General features: G+C 40.1%; 1 protein-coding gene across 10 annotated transcripts in view; it reads left to right on the top strand.

The window, feature by feature from the left end:
• STXBP6 (syntaxin binding protein 6) overlaps nt 1-17,357 on the top strand; it is a 239,307-nt gene that overhangs the window by 177,755 nt on the left and 44,195 nt on the right. For all 10 annotated transcript variants that reach the window (XM_057723687.1, XM_057723696.1, XM_057723693.1 and 7 more), the window contains exons 3-4: nt 11,797-11,927; nt 12,860-13,025. In XM_057723687.1, the coding sequence (XP_057579670.1) occupies nt 11,797-11,927; nt 12,860-13,025 (297 nt within the window). The remainder of the gene's footprint in view (nt 1-11,796; nt 11,928-12,859; nt 13,026-17,357) is intronic.

The following is a 17,357-nucleotide window of genomic DNA, read 5'->3' on the forward strand; positions in this document are numbered from 1 at the left end:
GCTATTGTTGTCACACATTTTACTTTTCCATATATTATAAACTCCATACACCATTGCCATTTGTAAGCAAGACTAGAGCATTGCTCAGTCTAGGGCTAATTATTCCTCACTCACAGGGCAAGACCCTTCTTTGTATCCTCAGTGCCCTCTGAATCTTGAGGTTTTCCAGTCTGGCTGGTGGGGACAGGCACTACGCCCAGCCCTATTGGAGCATGGAGTACTGTTTCCTCTATTCATTTTGAGTGGTTCTTTCTCTGGCCTCGGGTAGTTTCTTCACACACCGGTGGTGAGACGTGCTTAGCTAAATACTTAAGGCCGAATCTCTGCAGGTCTCCGGGGTTCTCTGTGTGTAGTTCTCTTTCTTCATTACTCTGTCCTGAGAATTTTAATGACCTCATCTCCCTGGGCTCTCAGCTCTGTCTCCTAAGGGCAGGGAATCTGACAGTCTCTGCCTGAGTTCCTCCTTGTACTACAGCCTGGAAAACTCTCTCAAATCTGGCAACCAGGGCAGTCGTAGGGCTCATCTCATTCATTTCCCATCTCTCAGGGATCACTCTCATTCCCTGTTTCATAGACGTTGTCCACTTTTGGCTGCTTCAGGCAGAGGGGTGGATGTAGCCCTCATTTCTGTTGTGTAGACAGAAATTAGGTTAGAATTACAGTGTCTTAGAGTATATGCATGTTTAGCTTTAGTAGATACTGCCTAGAGTTTACCAAAATAAATCCAGCTAATTTTAATTGCAGGTAATTTTCACTATTAGAATTTTCTTTTAATTTTTATTGGAGTATAGTTGATAATGTTGTGTTCCTTTCTGCTGTACAGCAAAGTGAATCAGTTATACATATACATATATCCACTCTTTTTTAGATTCTTTCCCCATCTAGGTCATTACCAAGTATTAACTTGAGTTCCCTGTGCTATGCAGTAGGTCCTTATTAGCTAACTATTTTATACAGAGTAGTATGTATCTGTCGATCCCAATCTCCCATTTTATCTGTTCCTCCCTCCCCCGGGCACTAATATTATTGACATTCATTTTACCTAAAACATGTTGCTAGATCTTATTCCCCAGTTTAACACAGTATAGAGTGAAGGTGACAAATTCTTAGTGACATCGTTCACTTTCTTTAGCACTTCAGTGATGTACACCCTCACGTTAAATATATTATTAAAAGTATTGAGTAAGTGGTGGTGGTGAGGAGGGGGGAGATCAGAGAGAGCAGGTAAATCTGTCTTTACTTGACTGATAGCTGTCATTATATTTGACAGCATATGTTTGCTAAGTCATAGCAGCTTTGATTTTTCCAGAAACCTAGTGATATTATATGTTGTTATTATATGTACCTGGCCCATTAGCAAATTCTCTGTTGCTCCATCTTTCATGTCCTAGTCTCATTTGGGGGGGGGGAGGGTGGGTACACTTCTCACATACACAGCGGCCCATATCCACGTAACATCCTTCCACGGTTCTTTTAGACTAAATATTCATATTAGAAGGTTATGCTCAGCAGTGGGGCCGTGTCGGGGAGCAGAGCACCAAGCCCTTCCCTTACACAGGGGGATGTAAGGGCCCCTCTTCACAGCTGCTGAGAGATGAGGAAGTAGAGGCTGCAGAAATGATTCCATCTCTTCTCACTGTAAGAGGCATTTGAGCTCTAAGAATGCTTTTTAGCAGCTCTCACTGGTAAAATATATATTGAATTTCTACTAAGTACGACATTTCCCTGAAGAGAGTTGCCGCTTGGCCAGTACTTTTCGGTACATAATGGATAATGTGAAAGGAAAGCATCACGTTAAGAGAATCTCTTTTTCAAGTTTTATTCCCAGCCTTTGAGCTGCTTGTAGCATTAATTTAATTCATTCTTGAGTCAGGTAGCTGCTGCTTTGATGCCTTTGTCTTTAGATCCTCTGTTTGTAAATCTCTCCTAAGAATAGATCAAAAATGATGTTTATATCTATTTCCAGAATTGAGGAAGTAAGAACAGAATGAGGCTTTATGACTGCAGTTAACCCATTCTCTTTTCTTCATTGTATATTACAGTATTTGATATTAGATTTAATCTCTTTCAGAAGCCATCACAGTTCTCACACATCAAGGCGTTTACTTCCCTGGCTTGGGTCTGTTTGTTTGTTAGTTTGTTTCATGGCTACACTATATAAATCAGACATGTTTTACCCTTTCCATATAAAATATGAACCTGCAATAACTAACGTTAACCAGGTTTTATAATTCATTGTATGTTTACCCTTTACCCAAAATGCACGCGAATTGATTTTTTTCCGTAGGTGTATAGAGAAAAGTCTAAGGAAGTTAAAAACTCAAGCACGATGGGAAACCTTGGGATGCTGAATCTCGGGCCTGAAATTGTGTTTTTAGGGAGGCTGAGACAAACAGAATTGCAAGAGAGATGCTGCTAGAATAAGGACTGCAGGAATTTAAAAAAAAAAAATTGTTTTAAAAGGCTTTAACGCACAAGTTTTTCTCCTTCTAGCCTCCTAATATTTGTATAATTTCTTGGTTCTTGCCTTTTTCTCTGCTCTCCTTAGTTCCCAGGATACCCCTCTTTTCTAGTAAGAAAATAGTTCACATCCCTTACAACCATGGCTTGATCCTGAAACAGAACAGTTGAGCCTGACATAAGTTGTTGGCTTATTCATGGTTTCTGGTGTTCTTCCTCTTCTTCCTTTTGTCGAGGGAGCCCTTTGTTGATTTGCTCATTCATTTATGTGTGTATACCTGGATTGGCACTGGGTATCAGTTTGTAATCCAGAGGGCATCATGATGCTGGACTGGAGAGGGCATCACCCATCTTGAGAAGGGAACTCAAGCCTTCTGGGGATTAAGTGTCCAGATTTCAAGCTAAAGATTTAATAGCCCAAGACTTCCTGTGGTGTAGCTGAACCTATCATTGACTTGAAAAGTAGAAAACACTTTCAAAATAAAATTTACATATTTTTGCAGTTAAATTATTGACAGGGTTAAGAAGATTAAAATTGGAAGAGACTAGATTTGTTTTTTTCTGTTTTTAAATCTTGATCACAAAGTTTTTGTTTTTCACTGGGTTTTTTTGGTTTGTTTTTGTTTTGTTTTTTGGTTGTTTGTTTTTGGCCACGCCACAAGGCTTGTGGGATCTTAGTTCCCAGACCAGGGATGGCAGTGAAAGCACAGGAGCCCTAACCACTGGACCGCCAGGGAATTCCCAGGACTAGATTTTTAACATGGAGCTCATGTCAGCATGAGACATTGAAGTTGTGTATTCCAAAACTAATGCTGTCTGCTTATTGGTAATTTGGAAATATTAAAACCAGCTAGTACTTCCTGCAGAGTTAATTTAGGGGTTTGCTTGCTCCACAAATATGCAGTTGTTAGCTACCCTAGGTATGATGCTGTACCTTCATATTAAAAGCGTCCTTCCTGAAGAATGATGTTTCTTCTTCTTGTCCTACTGAAGGACTCATCAAACTTACTTGCAGAAAAGAAGTTTCCCATACAAATTTTTTTTTGGCATCCCTTTAGAGAAATTTCCTAGACTTTGAATCTCATCCTCCTCCTCCAATTTGGAGATGCGAATGTGATGTAGGTACAGCCCTAGGAACTAGTGATACCAAATAAGGAATCGTTTGTGTGGAAAGCTCCTTTCTTGGTGATTATCTCTTCTGTAGACCATAGGAGTCTGTATTTAAGAAAAAAAGCTCAAAGCTCTGTGCACTGACTCTCCCCTTCCCTCCCCTCTAGGGTTAGTGGACTGGGGACTAAAGAAGGGCATCCTATGTGCTTCCTCACTGGCTTGGTGGTTGTGGCTGAAATGCCACCGTTTTTGTTACTGCAGCTATTGTTTATTTGGATTAAAATTTTCCCCCTAAGAACATACAGATTCAAGATTATCCTTTCAGGCCCATTTGGGTCCTGCGAGGAATCTGACCAGCGAGCCCCCAGGACCTAAGATGGAAGGAGAGGAATAGGGCCCCGAAGACAAGCTTGGCCATTTCATGAATTGGTCTAGTTTGGGAGTCTGTGGAGTCTAAACAACTATGTCCCTAAATTATGACACACTTTGTGAAATCATGTAAGAAGCAAATGATCAACCCTGTGTGGAGAGCACCAGGCTCCATTCTCCACTCACCATAGCAGTGATGATGGGTCCCTGTCCTGAAAGTATGTGAAGTAACAATCTGATGTTTTTGCTTCTAAGCTTTGTAAACATCAGCCATCTCCCTGGATAAAATTGGTGATGCAGCCTCAGACATGAAACTTATTTCTCTACAGATACTGTGAAATCCACCTGGAATTATCATACATTAGGGTTTGGGAAGCGCATTAAGAAAAACAGTTCCAAGTAATCATTTCTCACCTTGTCCTCTTAGCCCATCTCTTCACCACATCAGCACCCAGAAGGCATGCTCAATCTTGTTTTTACTTCCTGAATCACATCTCAGAGAATTTCTTTTTTTTTTCCCTTTACGTATGTCACCTCTGACACAGATAGAGAGCAGCCTGTTGAGATTCTATGTGGACATCACTTTTTTCCCTTGTTCCAAGTTGTTTATTTCTTATCAACAGGCTTGTTGAAATCAAAACGTCTGACCATTAGACTCCAGCACAGCAGAGGGCTAAGGCATTCCCTAAAACACGGACCTTCTCTTAACTACAAGATCAGGAAAACACTGTGCATGAGGACGTTTTTAGGTAGTTTAGATACATAGGTGTGGTAAATTCTGCATTGTAGCTGCCTAGCCTTCACATCAAACTATATTGTAGATATTTTGTTCTTCAGCACTCTTTTTTTTAAGAAATGACCACATAAAGTTATAAGATGATTCAATTTGAGTTCAATGTGTAAAAGAAATGTTTGTGTGTTAGTAAAAATACATCTATGAAAAATGAGATGGTAGAGGATATAGAGGTGGTGACTCATCGTTTTGTTTAAATGCCGATTATTTGTTTTCTTTAAAATAACATCTTAGGACTGAGACTAGATGTCTTGTATTTGGGCAAAATTGATTTTCCTGTTTGGGATGATTGAGAAATGATACTATGAATAATGAGACTGTAGGGGAAAGAGTGACTTTAAAAAAAAAAAAAAAGCAGTCTCATAACCATTGGACCTTGAAATAGAGGATCAGTCTCTTCATCCCTGGCAGAGTGTGTGTTCTTCTGCCATTTTGCATCACATGAAAGTAACTTCCATTTCTGTCTTTCCTTTCTTATGACAGCCTTTGTCCCCTCTTCCACCAGTTCCTGACTTGATATAAGACCAAGTTTGATCTGACTAAATGGTGCTTTACTGTTGACTGGCTTATCTGGTTTTGATTAAATAGAATTTTCTGATTGGGCAAAAGCAAGGCTGGTGGTCTCCACTCTGACTATGGCTAAGTGTCTTACTTCTGTAAGAAGTAAGTATGGCTGGATCTTTTTTAAAAGAACTCTTTAGGCCATTAGTTCATGAGAAAGAGATGTTACACCACTTGAGTAATGATGGTAATGATATTCTAGACCTAAGAGTTCCTAACACTGCTTCTTAACTACAGCTGAGGTGTAGATCAAGTCTACATGAAGGCTCAAGAAAAGGCGTGCAGCTATGAAAACCACATTGTGTTTGTCAGAACTGGTAGCAGAAGGACCTGGATTTGGTTTGCCCCATGCCTCTTTCTTCCTTGATGCCACCATAGAAAGCAGTGGGTTCCAGGGATGAGCAAAAAGAAGCATTAGGCTTGGAGAACCCCCAAATTTGACTTATTGAGTGCGTTCCAACGCACATGACTCAGTGGTCTTAGAGAAGCCATTTCCAGTGAAGCTTTTGATTACACCGAGGAGAACATCTATGTTGTGATTGTCTTTAACACCCAATAAAATGTGGCATTTGACATTGCAGCAAAAAGCTGTAGTGGAAAGAGGAGTAGACTCTAAGTTCATTGTTTAGGTCACAGTTTTTTTTTATTCATTAACAATATTGCTTTGGCCAGTCAGTTCTTTCTGTGCCCCAGTTTCACTGTCTACAAATATAACAGAGGATAATAACAATAACCCTGCCTCTATCACAGAGATACTGGTCAAGTTCAAGAGAAAAAACCAGGAGCTGTATTTAAAAGATTTTTTTAAATTTTTAAATGCTTATGTCAATTTATAGGCTCAGGCATCACAACCTGATAGGAGGTAGCTTAGAAGAGCTTTGTGGGGATTTATGCACATCTTCCGTGTTTCAGAACTAGATGGACATGATTGATAATCTGGTTTTCATTCTTCACAAATATGTCGGAGAAGCAAACATTGACTATTTTACCCAGTCATATGGTTCACATGGTTCAAATGAACTATGGTTCAGTAGGTTCAAATGAACCTATTATGAAACGAACAGAGTTCAGTGAAAGAAATAACATGGTGGGGAACCTACTTGGATACAATAATCACAGAAGGTTTGACGTGTAGGCTGAAATCTGAATAGTGAGCAAGAGACAACCATAAAACACACACACACACACACACACACAGAGGAAAAGGGTGTTTCTGTAAAGGGAATAGCATTTGAAAAGGGTACAAAGAGGTTGCTGCTTCCCAGGAGCAAAAGATGACTGCGGCCTGGTGGCCAAAAAAATAGTGGAATGAGATGAGAATGAAGATGTACTCAAGGGCCAATCATGTAGGGCTTTGTGGGCCGTGAGACTTGGGTTTTATTGTAAATGCTTTGGGATGCCATTGAGGAATTTTTATTTTTGTTTTACTTCTATTGAAGTATCGTTACCATACAATATTATATTAGTTTCAGGTGTACAATATAGTGATTCAACATTTATATACATTACAAATTGATCACCATGGTAAGTCTAATAACCACGTGTCACCATACAAATTTATTGCAGTACTATTGACTGTATTCCCCATCCTGTACATTACATCCTCCTGACTTATTTATTATATAACTGGAAGTTTGTGCCTCTTAATCCCCTTCATCTATTTCACCCAACCCTCCCTTGGCTGACCACCAGTTAGTTCTCGGTATCCATGAGTCTGTTTCTGTTTTGTTTTGATTGTCTGTTTTGTTTTTCAGATTCCACATATAAAGTGAATCATGCAATATTTGTCTTTCTCTGTCTTACTTATTTGAGTTATCATAATACCCTCTAGGTCCATCCATGTTGTTGCAAATGGCAGAAGTTCATTGTTTTTATGTCTGAGTAATATTCCACTGTATATGTATACCACATCTTCTTTGTCTATTCTATTGATGAATACTTAGGCTGCTTCAGTATCATGGCTATACTAAATAATACTAGAATGAACATAGAAGTGCATGTATCTTTTCAAATTAGTGTTTTTGTTTTCTTTGGATAAATACCCAGAAGTGGAATTGCTGGATAATATGGTAGTTCTATTTTTAATTTTTTGAGGAACCTCCATACTGTTTTCTATAGTGGTGGCACCAGTTTACATTCCCAACAGTTCCCTTTTCTGTACATCCTCCCCCACATTTGTTACTTGTTGTAATAGCATTCTTAGTGTGAAGTGATATCTTACTGTGGTTTTGATTTGCATTTCTCTAATGATTAGTGATGTTGAACATCTTTTCATGTGTCTGTTGGCCATCTGTATGTCTTCCTTGGGAAAATATCTATTTGGGTCCTCTGCCGATTTTTTAATCGGATTGTTTTTTCTGATACTGAGTTGTGTGAGTTCCTTATATATTTTGGATGGTAACCCCTTATCAGATATTTCATTTGCAGATACTTCAGTAGGTTGCCTTTTCATTTTGTTGATGATTTCCTTCACTGTACAAAAGCTTTTTAGTTTGGTGTAGTCCCATTTGTTTGTTTTGCTTTTGTTGCCCTTGCCTGAGGAAACAGATCCAAAAAAATATTGCTAAGACCAGTGTCAGAGAGTATACTGCCTGTGTTTTTATTTGGGAGTTTTATGGGTTCAGATCTTACATTTAAGGCTTCAGTTCATTTTGAGTTCATTTTTGTAAGTAATGTAAGTTTTGTTCTTTTGCATATAGCTACCGAGTTTTCCCAACACCATTTATTGAAGAGGCTGTCTTTTCCTCACTGTATATTTTTATATTCCTTTGTTGAAATTAACTGACCATATATGTGTGGGTTTATTTCTGGGCTTTCTATCCTGTTCCATTTATCTTAGTGTCTGTTTTTGTGCCAGTACTGTACAGTTTTGATTAGTATAGCTTTGTAGTATAGTTTGAAATCAGGGACCATAATACCTCCACCTTTGTTCTTCTTTTTCAAGATTGCTTTGGCAAGAAGTTTTTAAAAGATGGTTCAGTCTTATGTATTTCAGTTTGAATGGCCAAGATGATCAGAAAGCCAATTTGGGGAAAATCACAGACATCCAGGTGAGGGCTAATGTTATACTGCCTAGAATGTGGCTGCTTCATGAAACCTCCCTCACTTTCCCCAACTCTACTTTGGTCCTTAAAGCCCTGAGATGACTCCTATGTCATTTATCCTATTCTGCTTTGATACTCTGTTGCATCATTCTTATCTCCTCCCCACTGAAGCTTTTAATTCAGAACCACTTCTTACTCAGTATTTGAATTGCCCACAAAACTTCCTCTGTATCTTCCATCTACTAAATGTTCCATAAATATTTCTTAAATGAGTAAACACACAGTTCAATGGCTGTCAGCAGTCAAAGTGCCTCAGAGTCAACCAGAGAGATTTAAAATATGGATGCCAGGGCCACACACCCCAGGGATTCTGATTGACAGTATTTGGTGTTTTTGTTGTAAAACTCCCAGGTGATTTTTTTTTAATTTATTTATTATTTTTTTGGGGGGGGGGGTTACACCAAGTTCAATCATCTGTTTGTATACACATATCCCCATCCCAGGTGATTTTGATGTGTGGGTTGAAGTAGAAAACCAGGGGACTGGGCTCATTCTGGGTGGTCTGCAGTATTACCTGGGAATATCATACTCCTTTTAAATGCCTATATATTTACCTTTTCCTCATGAGTGTTGAAGGCATGACAGAAATGCCCTGATTATCTTGCCTTTAAAGTTATTCAAAATAATGAATATGGAATGTACCATACAGGGGTAGTTGGACATACAGCACTATGATATTACTGATCCAGATCATTTGGTTGCATTTTCTAGAGTTTGCTGTCAAGTAGCTTTCCTTGGGAAGAAGAAGGTAAATTGCTGTTTTTCACTAGACATCTGGAATTTGACTGACTTCTTTTTAACAGCTATGTACCCTACCAACATCAAAACAGGAAGGGGTTAAAACATGGCTCCTTCAAGCACAGAACTCAGAAAGTCTGGCAGTGGCATGTGTGCATGTGTGTTTTGATTGCAGAAGGGGAAAGTCTTTATTTAATTCTATATAATGTGTATATAATAGTATAATTTTAAGGCACCTGCTTCAAAATAGAAACTGGGATGTTAGAGATAATAACAATAAACAAAAATTAAACCAAACCGGGCTCAATGCCCAGGAAACTATCAGTTTCCAAGAACTGGGCAAGGAATATACTAATCAAGGGAAAAAAGGCAGGAATGGATGAAGTCATAACTGCCTCCGTTAAAAACGACCACTCTGCACTGTGATCGCTGTTGAACAATTCCATGGGGCATTTGTTGGGTGGGTGGAGTTCCTGCCCTTCTCATTTCAGTCACAAACTTCCAATGGAAATTGCCTTCCTAAAATGTCAGTCCCAAACACGCCAGTAACTACAGTGATCTTGCATTATGTTTGAACTTTTATAATGCTGTAAATTAGTTGGAAATAAATGGACCAGAAATAAAAATGAGTTAACTGAAGTCAGAAGGAAAGCCTTCATGTTTCCCAGGATGCCTAAATGTCATGTGATTTACATAAACAAAGGAGGAAATCCTCTTTGTGTGTTTAGGGGTGTGTGTCTAATACAGGAACCCATGTTTTCCTGTTATTGAAAAGCATTCTTTAATCTTTTAAGCACATTTTAGGACTCACATATATTCCAGGTGTGTTGTTTCCTTTGACATTAAAACAGCAGAGCAGGGCATGACTACCAGAGAGACCTATTAGAGCTCCCTTTTGTGTCATATAGACATACAAAATAAATGAATTAAATTAAGTGGATAGACACCCGTGGGCCAACTGGTAATATTGCGTGAATTTAGTGAGGGGAACTGTTGTTCCTAAGGGGACTTAAACAAGCTTATACATGGAACTGTAGGCCAGACCGGCCATTTGTGAATGGAAGACTATAACATTTCCTCCATCGTGGGTGTTAAGGGGATGATTATTTTTTAACCATGAAAGTAAATGTCATTGGTGTAAAATGTTCATAAGCTTTTTAGCCAAATATAACTGAATAATGGGCAGTAAACCCAAGCATTATTTGAAAATTTTAAAAGGGAGAAAATTGTACTGAGATCCTAAAAACAGCCTAGTCCTCCACCAAGGGGTTCTCACCAGCCCTAAAGGCAGGGTGCCCACATGTCTTTCCCCTCTTGGTCGCTGCTTTCCTGCTTTAATGACCCCAGACACTGAAGCTGTGATAAACTCTGGTATGTGTGAAGAAGAACCTTCTTACCACCAAGCATGACTGGAATAGGTGCTTTCTGTCCATCCTGCAAAGATTCTTTTTGCCATCTGTTGAGCATTTGCATGGTTATTTGAAAGTGTGGGATCTGTGGGCCTATTTGAAACTGAGAAAGAATGCGGCACTGATGCACCATCTTACTGGGATTGCATTCATTACAAGGAGTGCTTTTCACTTTTCCTGATTCCTTTAATAGCATCGTTTCTATTTAAACTTACAATTCCTACAGCCAGGGCTCAGGAGGCGCTTTTAGGAAAACCCTTTTAAAATGCTTAATTACCTCCCCTCCCTTGAGGCTCTAAATCACAAAGTAAGCAGACAGAGAAACATTCAGAGTGACTCTCTCCTGGTGGCTGGTACTTGACCTCTGTCTGAGAGGTGACAAGGTCCATCCTCAGCATGGATGGGAGAACTGACTAAGGCCGGGAGGGAGACCCGTCCTGGCCCTGCAGTTGTGGTGACCTCAGGAATTCACATGTGGAGAGTGGCGGGGGGTCAGTTCTAATCAGATGCTAACTAGGTACAAACTGACTATACTTTAAAGCCAAATAGTTTAGGGGATTTTTCTTGTTGTTGTTGTTTTGATTTGGGGGTTTGGTGGTTTTTTTTAAGGGATGTATTACCTCTTATCACTAAAGGCTGGAATATTTACACTGGACTATAACATTAGAAATATGCGTGGCGATTCCCTAGGGGAACCAGTAACCTGCACTCCCTTGAAAATGCAGCCTTTCCCAGCCACCCCTACCTGATGCCTGTCAGCCCAGGCTGCTTTCCCTGCTGGCCATCACGGTGCATTTGTAGCCTCCGTTAGAGGGGCTGGGTGTTCATTGGTCCTGTCGTGTTTAATGTCAGTGGATGAAGCTGCCCTTACAATTAAGATTATATTGTAATTGCTTGAGGGTACAGATTGTAACTGCTGTTTCTTTTGAGTCCACCTCTCACTAAAGGCATACATATTCATTCATTTTCATTTTCTCTCTCTCTCTGCTTCTCTTTCTCTCTCCCTGTGCTTTTCTCTCCCTCTCCCTCCCTCCCCGCCGTCCTCTCCTCTATATTCATACATACACACATGTATACACACATACGTATATTTCTCTCTCTCTATACACACACACAAAGATATAGCATTTTCTCTCTCTCTCTCTCTCTCTCTTATTGCATGTATGTATGTAGGTATAAGATAGGAACACCACTGAATGAGGGCCCAAGCCACTCTGCATACCCACTAATCTGAGTGGTCTTTTCTCGGCAGTGACAAACAAGAAACCCACACAGGCATCCATCACGAAGGTCAAACAGTTTGAAGGCTCCACGTCGTTCGTGCGGCGATCACAGTGGATGCTTGAGCAGCTTCGCCAGGTTAATGGCATCGATCCTAATCGGGTGAGTGAACTGTCCAGTGCTGAGTGAAGGTGTTCTTTTCACACAATGACTCTCTCATTGACCTTGGCAGGGTAGTGGTTGTCTGAGTCATTTTTAACAAGGCTGTTTCTCTATTTCAGTTATGTGGCTAAGACTTTCTGATTCCTATGCCCTTCTTATGGGAAGTTATAAATCTTTTCATCATGTTTGATGGAGGCACCTAAGGGGATGCGTATTGAAGAAGTGCTACCTCCAGTAACATGTTTATCAGACAAGTGCAAAGAGCAGAGTTCGGATAGTCACATTTGTGATTATCAACATGAAAAAACATGTTCATCAAAGCTCCATTTATCTCCTAATGCCACCAGTGATGAGGTTTATTTACCAAAATTCAAATAAGTGAACTGCATCTTAAAAATGATGCATTGAGTCCACTGGATTTAATAAGAGAAACATTTCATGGTAGAGTTATGTATTCCAAGTAAATTCCCTTTGCTCACACACTCACCATAAAATACATCAATAATGAGGAAAAACAAAATGTAAAATATAACTATTCTATACTAAAATAATAACGGGTAATCTTTCCCTACCAAAGGTTAGGGACAAGATTAATACCATTCAGTGCCAAAAACATGAAGGAATCCTTTTTCGAGAAATTGGAAAGGCAACATGTCATCTGAATTCTGATACAAGCTGATGTGCAGTTAAGCTCAAGGGACTTCTGTGATCTTGGCTTCCTGGGGACATCTAAAAATACTGTGAGATTTGAGGTCTGCTTGATAGAGAAAGCTGGACTCTCCATGCACCTAAGTGCCAATAAAGATGAGTCTTATGATTAGGACCAAAGTCTTTGAAAGGCGTTTTGGCCTCTATGAGTCTCGTAATGTGGTAAACTAAAAGTAGCAGTTTTTACAGAGAGAGATCAGTCGTTATTTCACTGTCTTTTCCAGGATTCTGCAGAGTTCGATTTGTTGTTTGAAAATGCTTTTGACCAGTGGGTAGCCAGCACAGCCTCAGAAAAATGCACCTTCTTCCAGATCCTGCACCACACCTGCCAGCGCTACCTCACAGACAGGAAGCCGGAGTTTATTAACTGCCAGTCCAAAATCATGGGAGGTGAGTGGGCGTTTGTATGACTTTAGTCAGTTTCCTTAGACTCACTTTTACATAAAGAGTTAAGTGTTCAGCACCATAATTAAAGACCAGAAAAAGAAAATCAAGATGCTCAGAGCTGGACCACATGAGGACCATTCTGGGAGTTCATTGTATACTCATCTACACACAGTGATATGTTTTCACTCTTATCCCAAATCTGATTTTTTTTAAAGGAATTAACCCCTTAACTAAGATTATTTGTACCATGAGAACAAACCTGTCCCTTTATTAGAAAAACTTTTCCATTTCATTTCTTCACTAGTATTTCTATTTCATCACAGAACAATTTTCTGCGTTGCCTTTTCCTCGTATTTCTCAAGATATTTTACAAATATGGATATGAACGTTCCTACAGATATAGTGCCTTTCTTTCAAATAGCAACTCATCTCATGTTTATTCCTCGAATGGCAGACAGAGCTGAGGTAGGATGAGTGCTGCAAGCCAGCCTTAAGGGGCGAGGACCAGCACTGGCAAGTTAATGAGAAACATTTAGAGAGTGCTTAGCACATTCCTTTTAGGCAGCGTTTCTTTTTAGAGAATTGAAACTACGCTAAAAATATAAAAGCCTTGTCAGTCACTCTGTGAGTTGAGGAAGAGTGTGTGTATCATTGGTCTTTTCACGGACCTGTTCTCCTAGTTTCGAAAGCATCTTTTAAACAATGTACCAACTTTGTCTTAATCAAATGTCAAGTGAAGGTCACATGAGCGACATTACACCTTCCCCGTGGGCTCTATATATCTTTAATGTGAACATGAGGCAGACTCCATTATTCTGTCCCAGCAGCTGCTGTGCATGCTGTCATTTAGCCATTAGTCCACTAGATGTTGCGGGAGAAGACACTGTCAATACTTCATTATTATCCGCTGAAGTGTTAGTGTGCCTCTTAAATAGGAAGTTGCTAACATCATATGAACCTTGAAAGGTCTCTCTTAGATGCTGATGCAGACTCTTGTGTTATAGCTCCTCTATTTAGTCCTAGAAAAATATAACAGGTGATGAACGCATATTTTCTTCAAAGTGGCTACATCCTATGGTACAAAAGTGAAAAAAACATTAGACATAGATGTTGAAAGGAAAGGAAATATCAAACACTAACCTCTTACTGTTTGGAAAATATAATGAGATATAGCTTTCTCTCAGGTCTGTGCCACCAGTGCTGTTCAAATGAATTCTGCTGTGAAAGTCCAGCCTTAACAGACTTGGTCAAAGGTCAAAGCACCCAGGCTGAGGACCACAGATGGCCATGTTTTTTGGGGAATGGAAAATTGGCCATGAAATCTGAGCTTTCCCTCATTCTTCATTAGGATTTTCTTTCCTATCCTAGAATCAAATTTGTTTCTTGATCTTAAGTTCCTGCTGTGAAACATTTTCCCCGTTGGTCAGTAGCTTGCCTGGCTAGCACTTAAGCAGAGTCTCCTCTAAAAACAGTGTGACATATGGATTTGAAATTTCTGTTGCCCTTGGAGACAGACTTCTCCCGAGCATTCCACTCCTCCAGGCTCCCTCCTGGGAGCAGAGAGCATCAGAAGCAGAAGCAGTTCCATGGGGACGGTGGCATTTCCTCAGCATGGAAATGTGAGGCAGAAGCAAGGGGGGCACAGACTCACCCCACTGCCCCCTCCAGGGAAACAAGCTGCTCCCTTCCTGCGAAGGTTAGGGAGAGCTTAGGGAACTCTTCCCTTCCTCCTCCCCTCAGGGATGGCGCTAGGTAGTCCTCTTCTCTGTTGTCTCTGAAGCTCTCATTTCTTCTCTCAGAACAGGTCCTTTCATTCCTTCATTCACTCTGGGCTCATCATCCAATCATACGACGTAAATACTAGGTAGCTACTATGAGCTAGTCACTTTGCTACATCCCGGATATGGAGAATCACTCTGTAGTTGGTCCCTTAATAGACCCTAATTGCCACGACCCAAACCCCAGACTGGCAGGTCCCTAACAGCCTTTATGCATTACCCTCTCAAATGTCCTCAGACCTTTCCACACATTCCCACCCAGCTGCTTCTGTCATTCACCCAGTCTTTTGATGTCTACCACTGCCCTATGAATGCCGAATTATGCCGTGCTGAGACAAGAATCTATATATCCAATGTTAAATTGTTGGTATGTATAGTGCATAAAGCTAAAGATTGATTTCCTGTAGTAAGAAAGAGAATAAGTTAATGAGACCAAGTGCCAGAACTGGCTCTGCCTTCTATGACCGTAGGGGTGTCTCTCATCTTCCTTAGACCTCAGTTTTCCCTGGTGTAATGTGTGGAGGTTAGACTAGATGATATATAAAATCTGTCAGGTTTGTTGTTTGAGAATCTGTAATTCATAAGTTATGGCTTTACTGTGTAGGTTAATCACTTCTTAATTTAAGAATCAAATAAGGGACTTCCCTGGTGGTCCAGTGGTTGAGACTTCGCCTTCCAATGCAGGGGGTGTGGGTTCAATCCGGGAGCTAAGATCCCACATGCCTTGGGGCCAAAAAATCAAAACATAAAACAGAAGTAATATTGTAACAAATTTAATAAAACTGTTTAAAAAAGAATCAAATAAAAAATTTAGTGCAGTTAAATATTGCCTAATTCTAGATTCCCAAGGAAGGCAAAAAAGTTTGAATTAAGCATACTTGTAATCTGTTGGCAGCACATACATCCTTAATGAGTACAGCCTGTCTTATTTAAACAGTTGCCCATCCTTGATAACAGTTGTACCAACACACCCTAGTTAATTAACATGCTGATTAGGCTTCCTTTCTGCCAGTTATCACAATTCAGAGACTTAAAAATTGTGCAGTTTTCGGGTCACTACATTCTGATCCCTTTAACTTTTAGGGTACCTACCCCATCTTCAGCAGATGAGTTCTTTTCCAAATGTCACAAAGTCTTTTGATCTGTCCTTATGGTACGGGCCATAAGTGCTAGACACAGTTGTTTTCCATGCTGTGAAACATGATAGATTTTGTAACTTTAGAGAACTGATGTTGCTGTTGGTGTGCTGCCCTCCACTGGGTTCTGTACATATGTTATCTCATTTAGGTTTTACAGCAGCCTTTGGAAATACAATTTATTATCTCCATTTTACTGAGAAGGAAATAGGATCAGAGAGATTTTTAAACAGCTTGCCAAGGGTCATATAGCCTTTGTCCTCAAGTGGCAGAGCTGAGATTCAAATACAGGCCCTATCCACTCTAAAAGCATCTTTTTCAGGGCCAGTGAGTGGCATGCTCCAGGGTACACCATTGATATTGTCTTTGGTATGAATGGTGCCCCCTGGAGTTGTGCAGGAATTTTGGAACATATTTTAACCAGCACCTTCCTAAGTATTAAAAAAAGGGAGCTAAGAGAACGGTGCCAGAGATTATGAGCAGTTTTATCTTTTTTCCTACTTTTATTGAGTATACGATTAAGATAATAACTCTTTTAAGCATTTTTTTCCTGCGCTAAGAATGATAGAATCATCAGGGACCTTTAAAATCATTTTGCTTTTTGTTTTTTCTTTGTTTTTGTTCATAAGAATTTCAATATATTAAAGAGATGAAAGTGAGGCTCTTTTACCCAATGGGGAAGATGCTGGAACCCTGGCCACTCACCAGGCCTCTTAGATACTTTGTTTCTGGTCCAACCCTGTCATTGGGAAAACTGAAGCCCAGTGATTTTAAATGATGTTTTGAAGGACTTTTGAAGGACTAGGACTTGTGAAGGACAAATCTGCCTAACTCCCACTGAACCTCAGTTTCTTTAATACCAGCTCAAATAGGATTATTATTTAAGCATCTGCAATTTCGTGAAGTTCTTCTATTTATTGATTGTGTATATTCCGTATGGCCAGGTTTTCCTTCTCCCCTTGAGGAAAACCAGTCACACAGTAATACATTCTTTGGCTTGTTTGAAATCCTCTCCTCCCAAACTGGTATTTCCTCATCTCCAGAGGATAGACTGGGAGCTTTTATCTTCTGGTGCTGGTTATAGGATCCTGGAGACATGTCCAAAGTCTACCATGGTGAAGACCCCCATAAATTGAAAGAGGGTGGGAGGCTCTAAGCAGGTGTGAACCGGGCAGCATTGGTTTTTTCTGCTTCAGTCAGAATCTTTGCAGCCATCTTCCCTTATCCAGATGGTTGGAGGACTTTGGTCCTCAAGCCTTGGTCATGCCTGACCTCTACCCTACCTCTCTTTTAGTTCATTCAAGGTCCGTCACCTTCAAAAATACAAAGCCATTTATTCAGCTGCTGGGATTTAAGCTACCAAGCAACCTACAGAGATGGAAGGCAGAGGTGTGGAGCCAGACTGGCTCTTGGAATGTCAC

Source organism: Hippopotamus amphibius, chromosome 2 (assembly GCF_030028045.1).
Source record: "Hippopotamus amphibius kiboko isolate mHipAmp2 chromosome 2, mHipAmp2.hap2, whole genome shotgun sequence".
Taxonomy (NCBI): Eukaryota; Metazoa; Chordata; class Mammalia; order Artiodactyla; family Hippopotamidae; genus Hippopotamus; species Hippopotamus amphibius.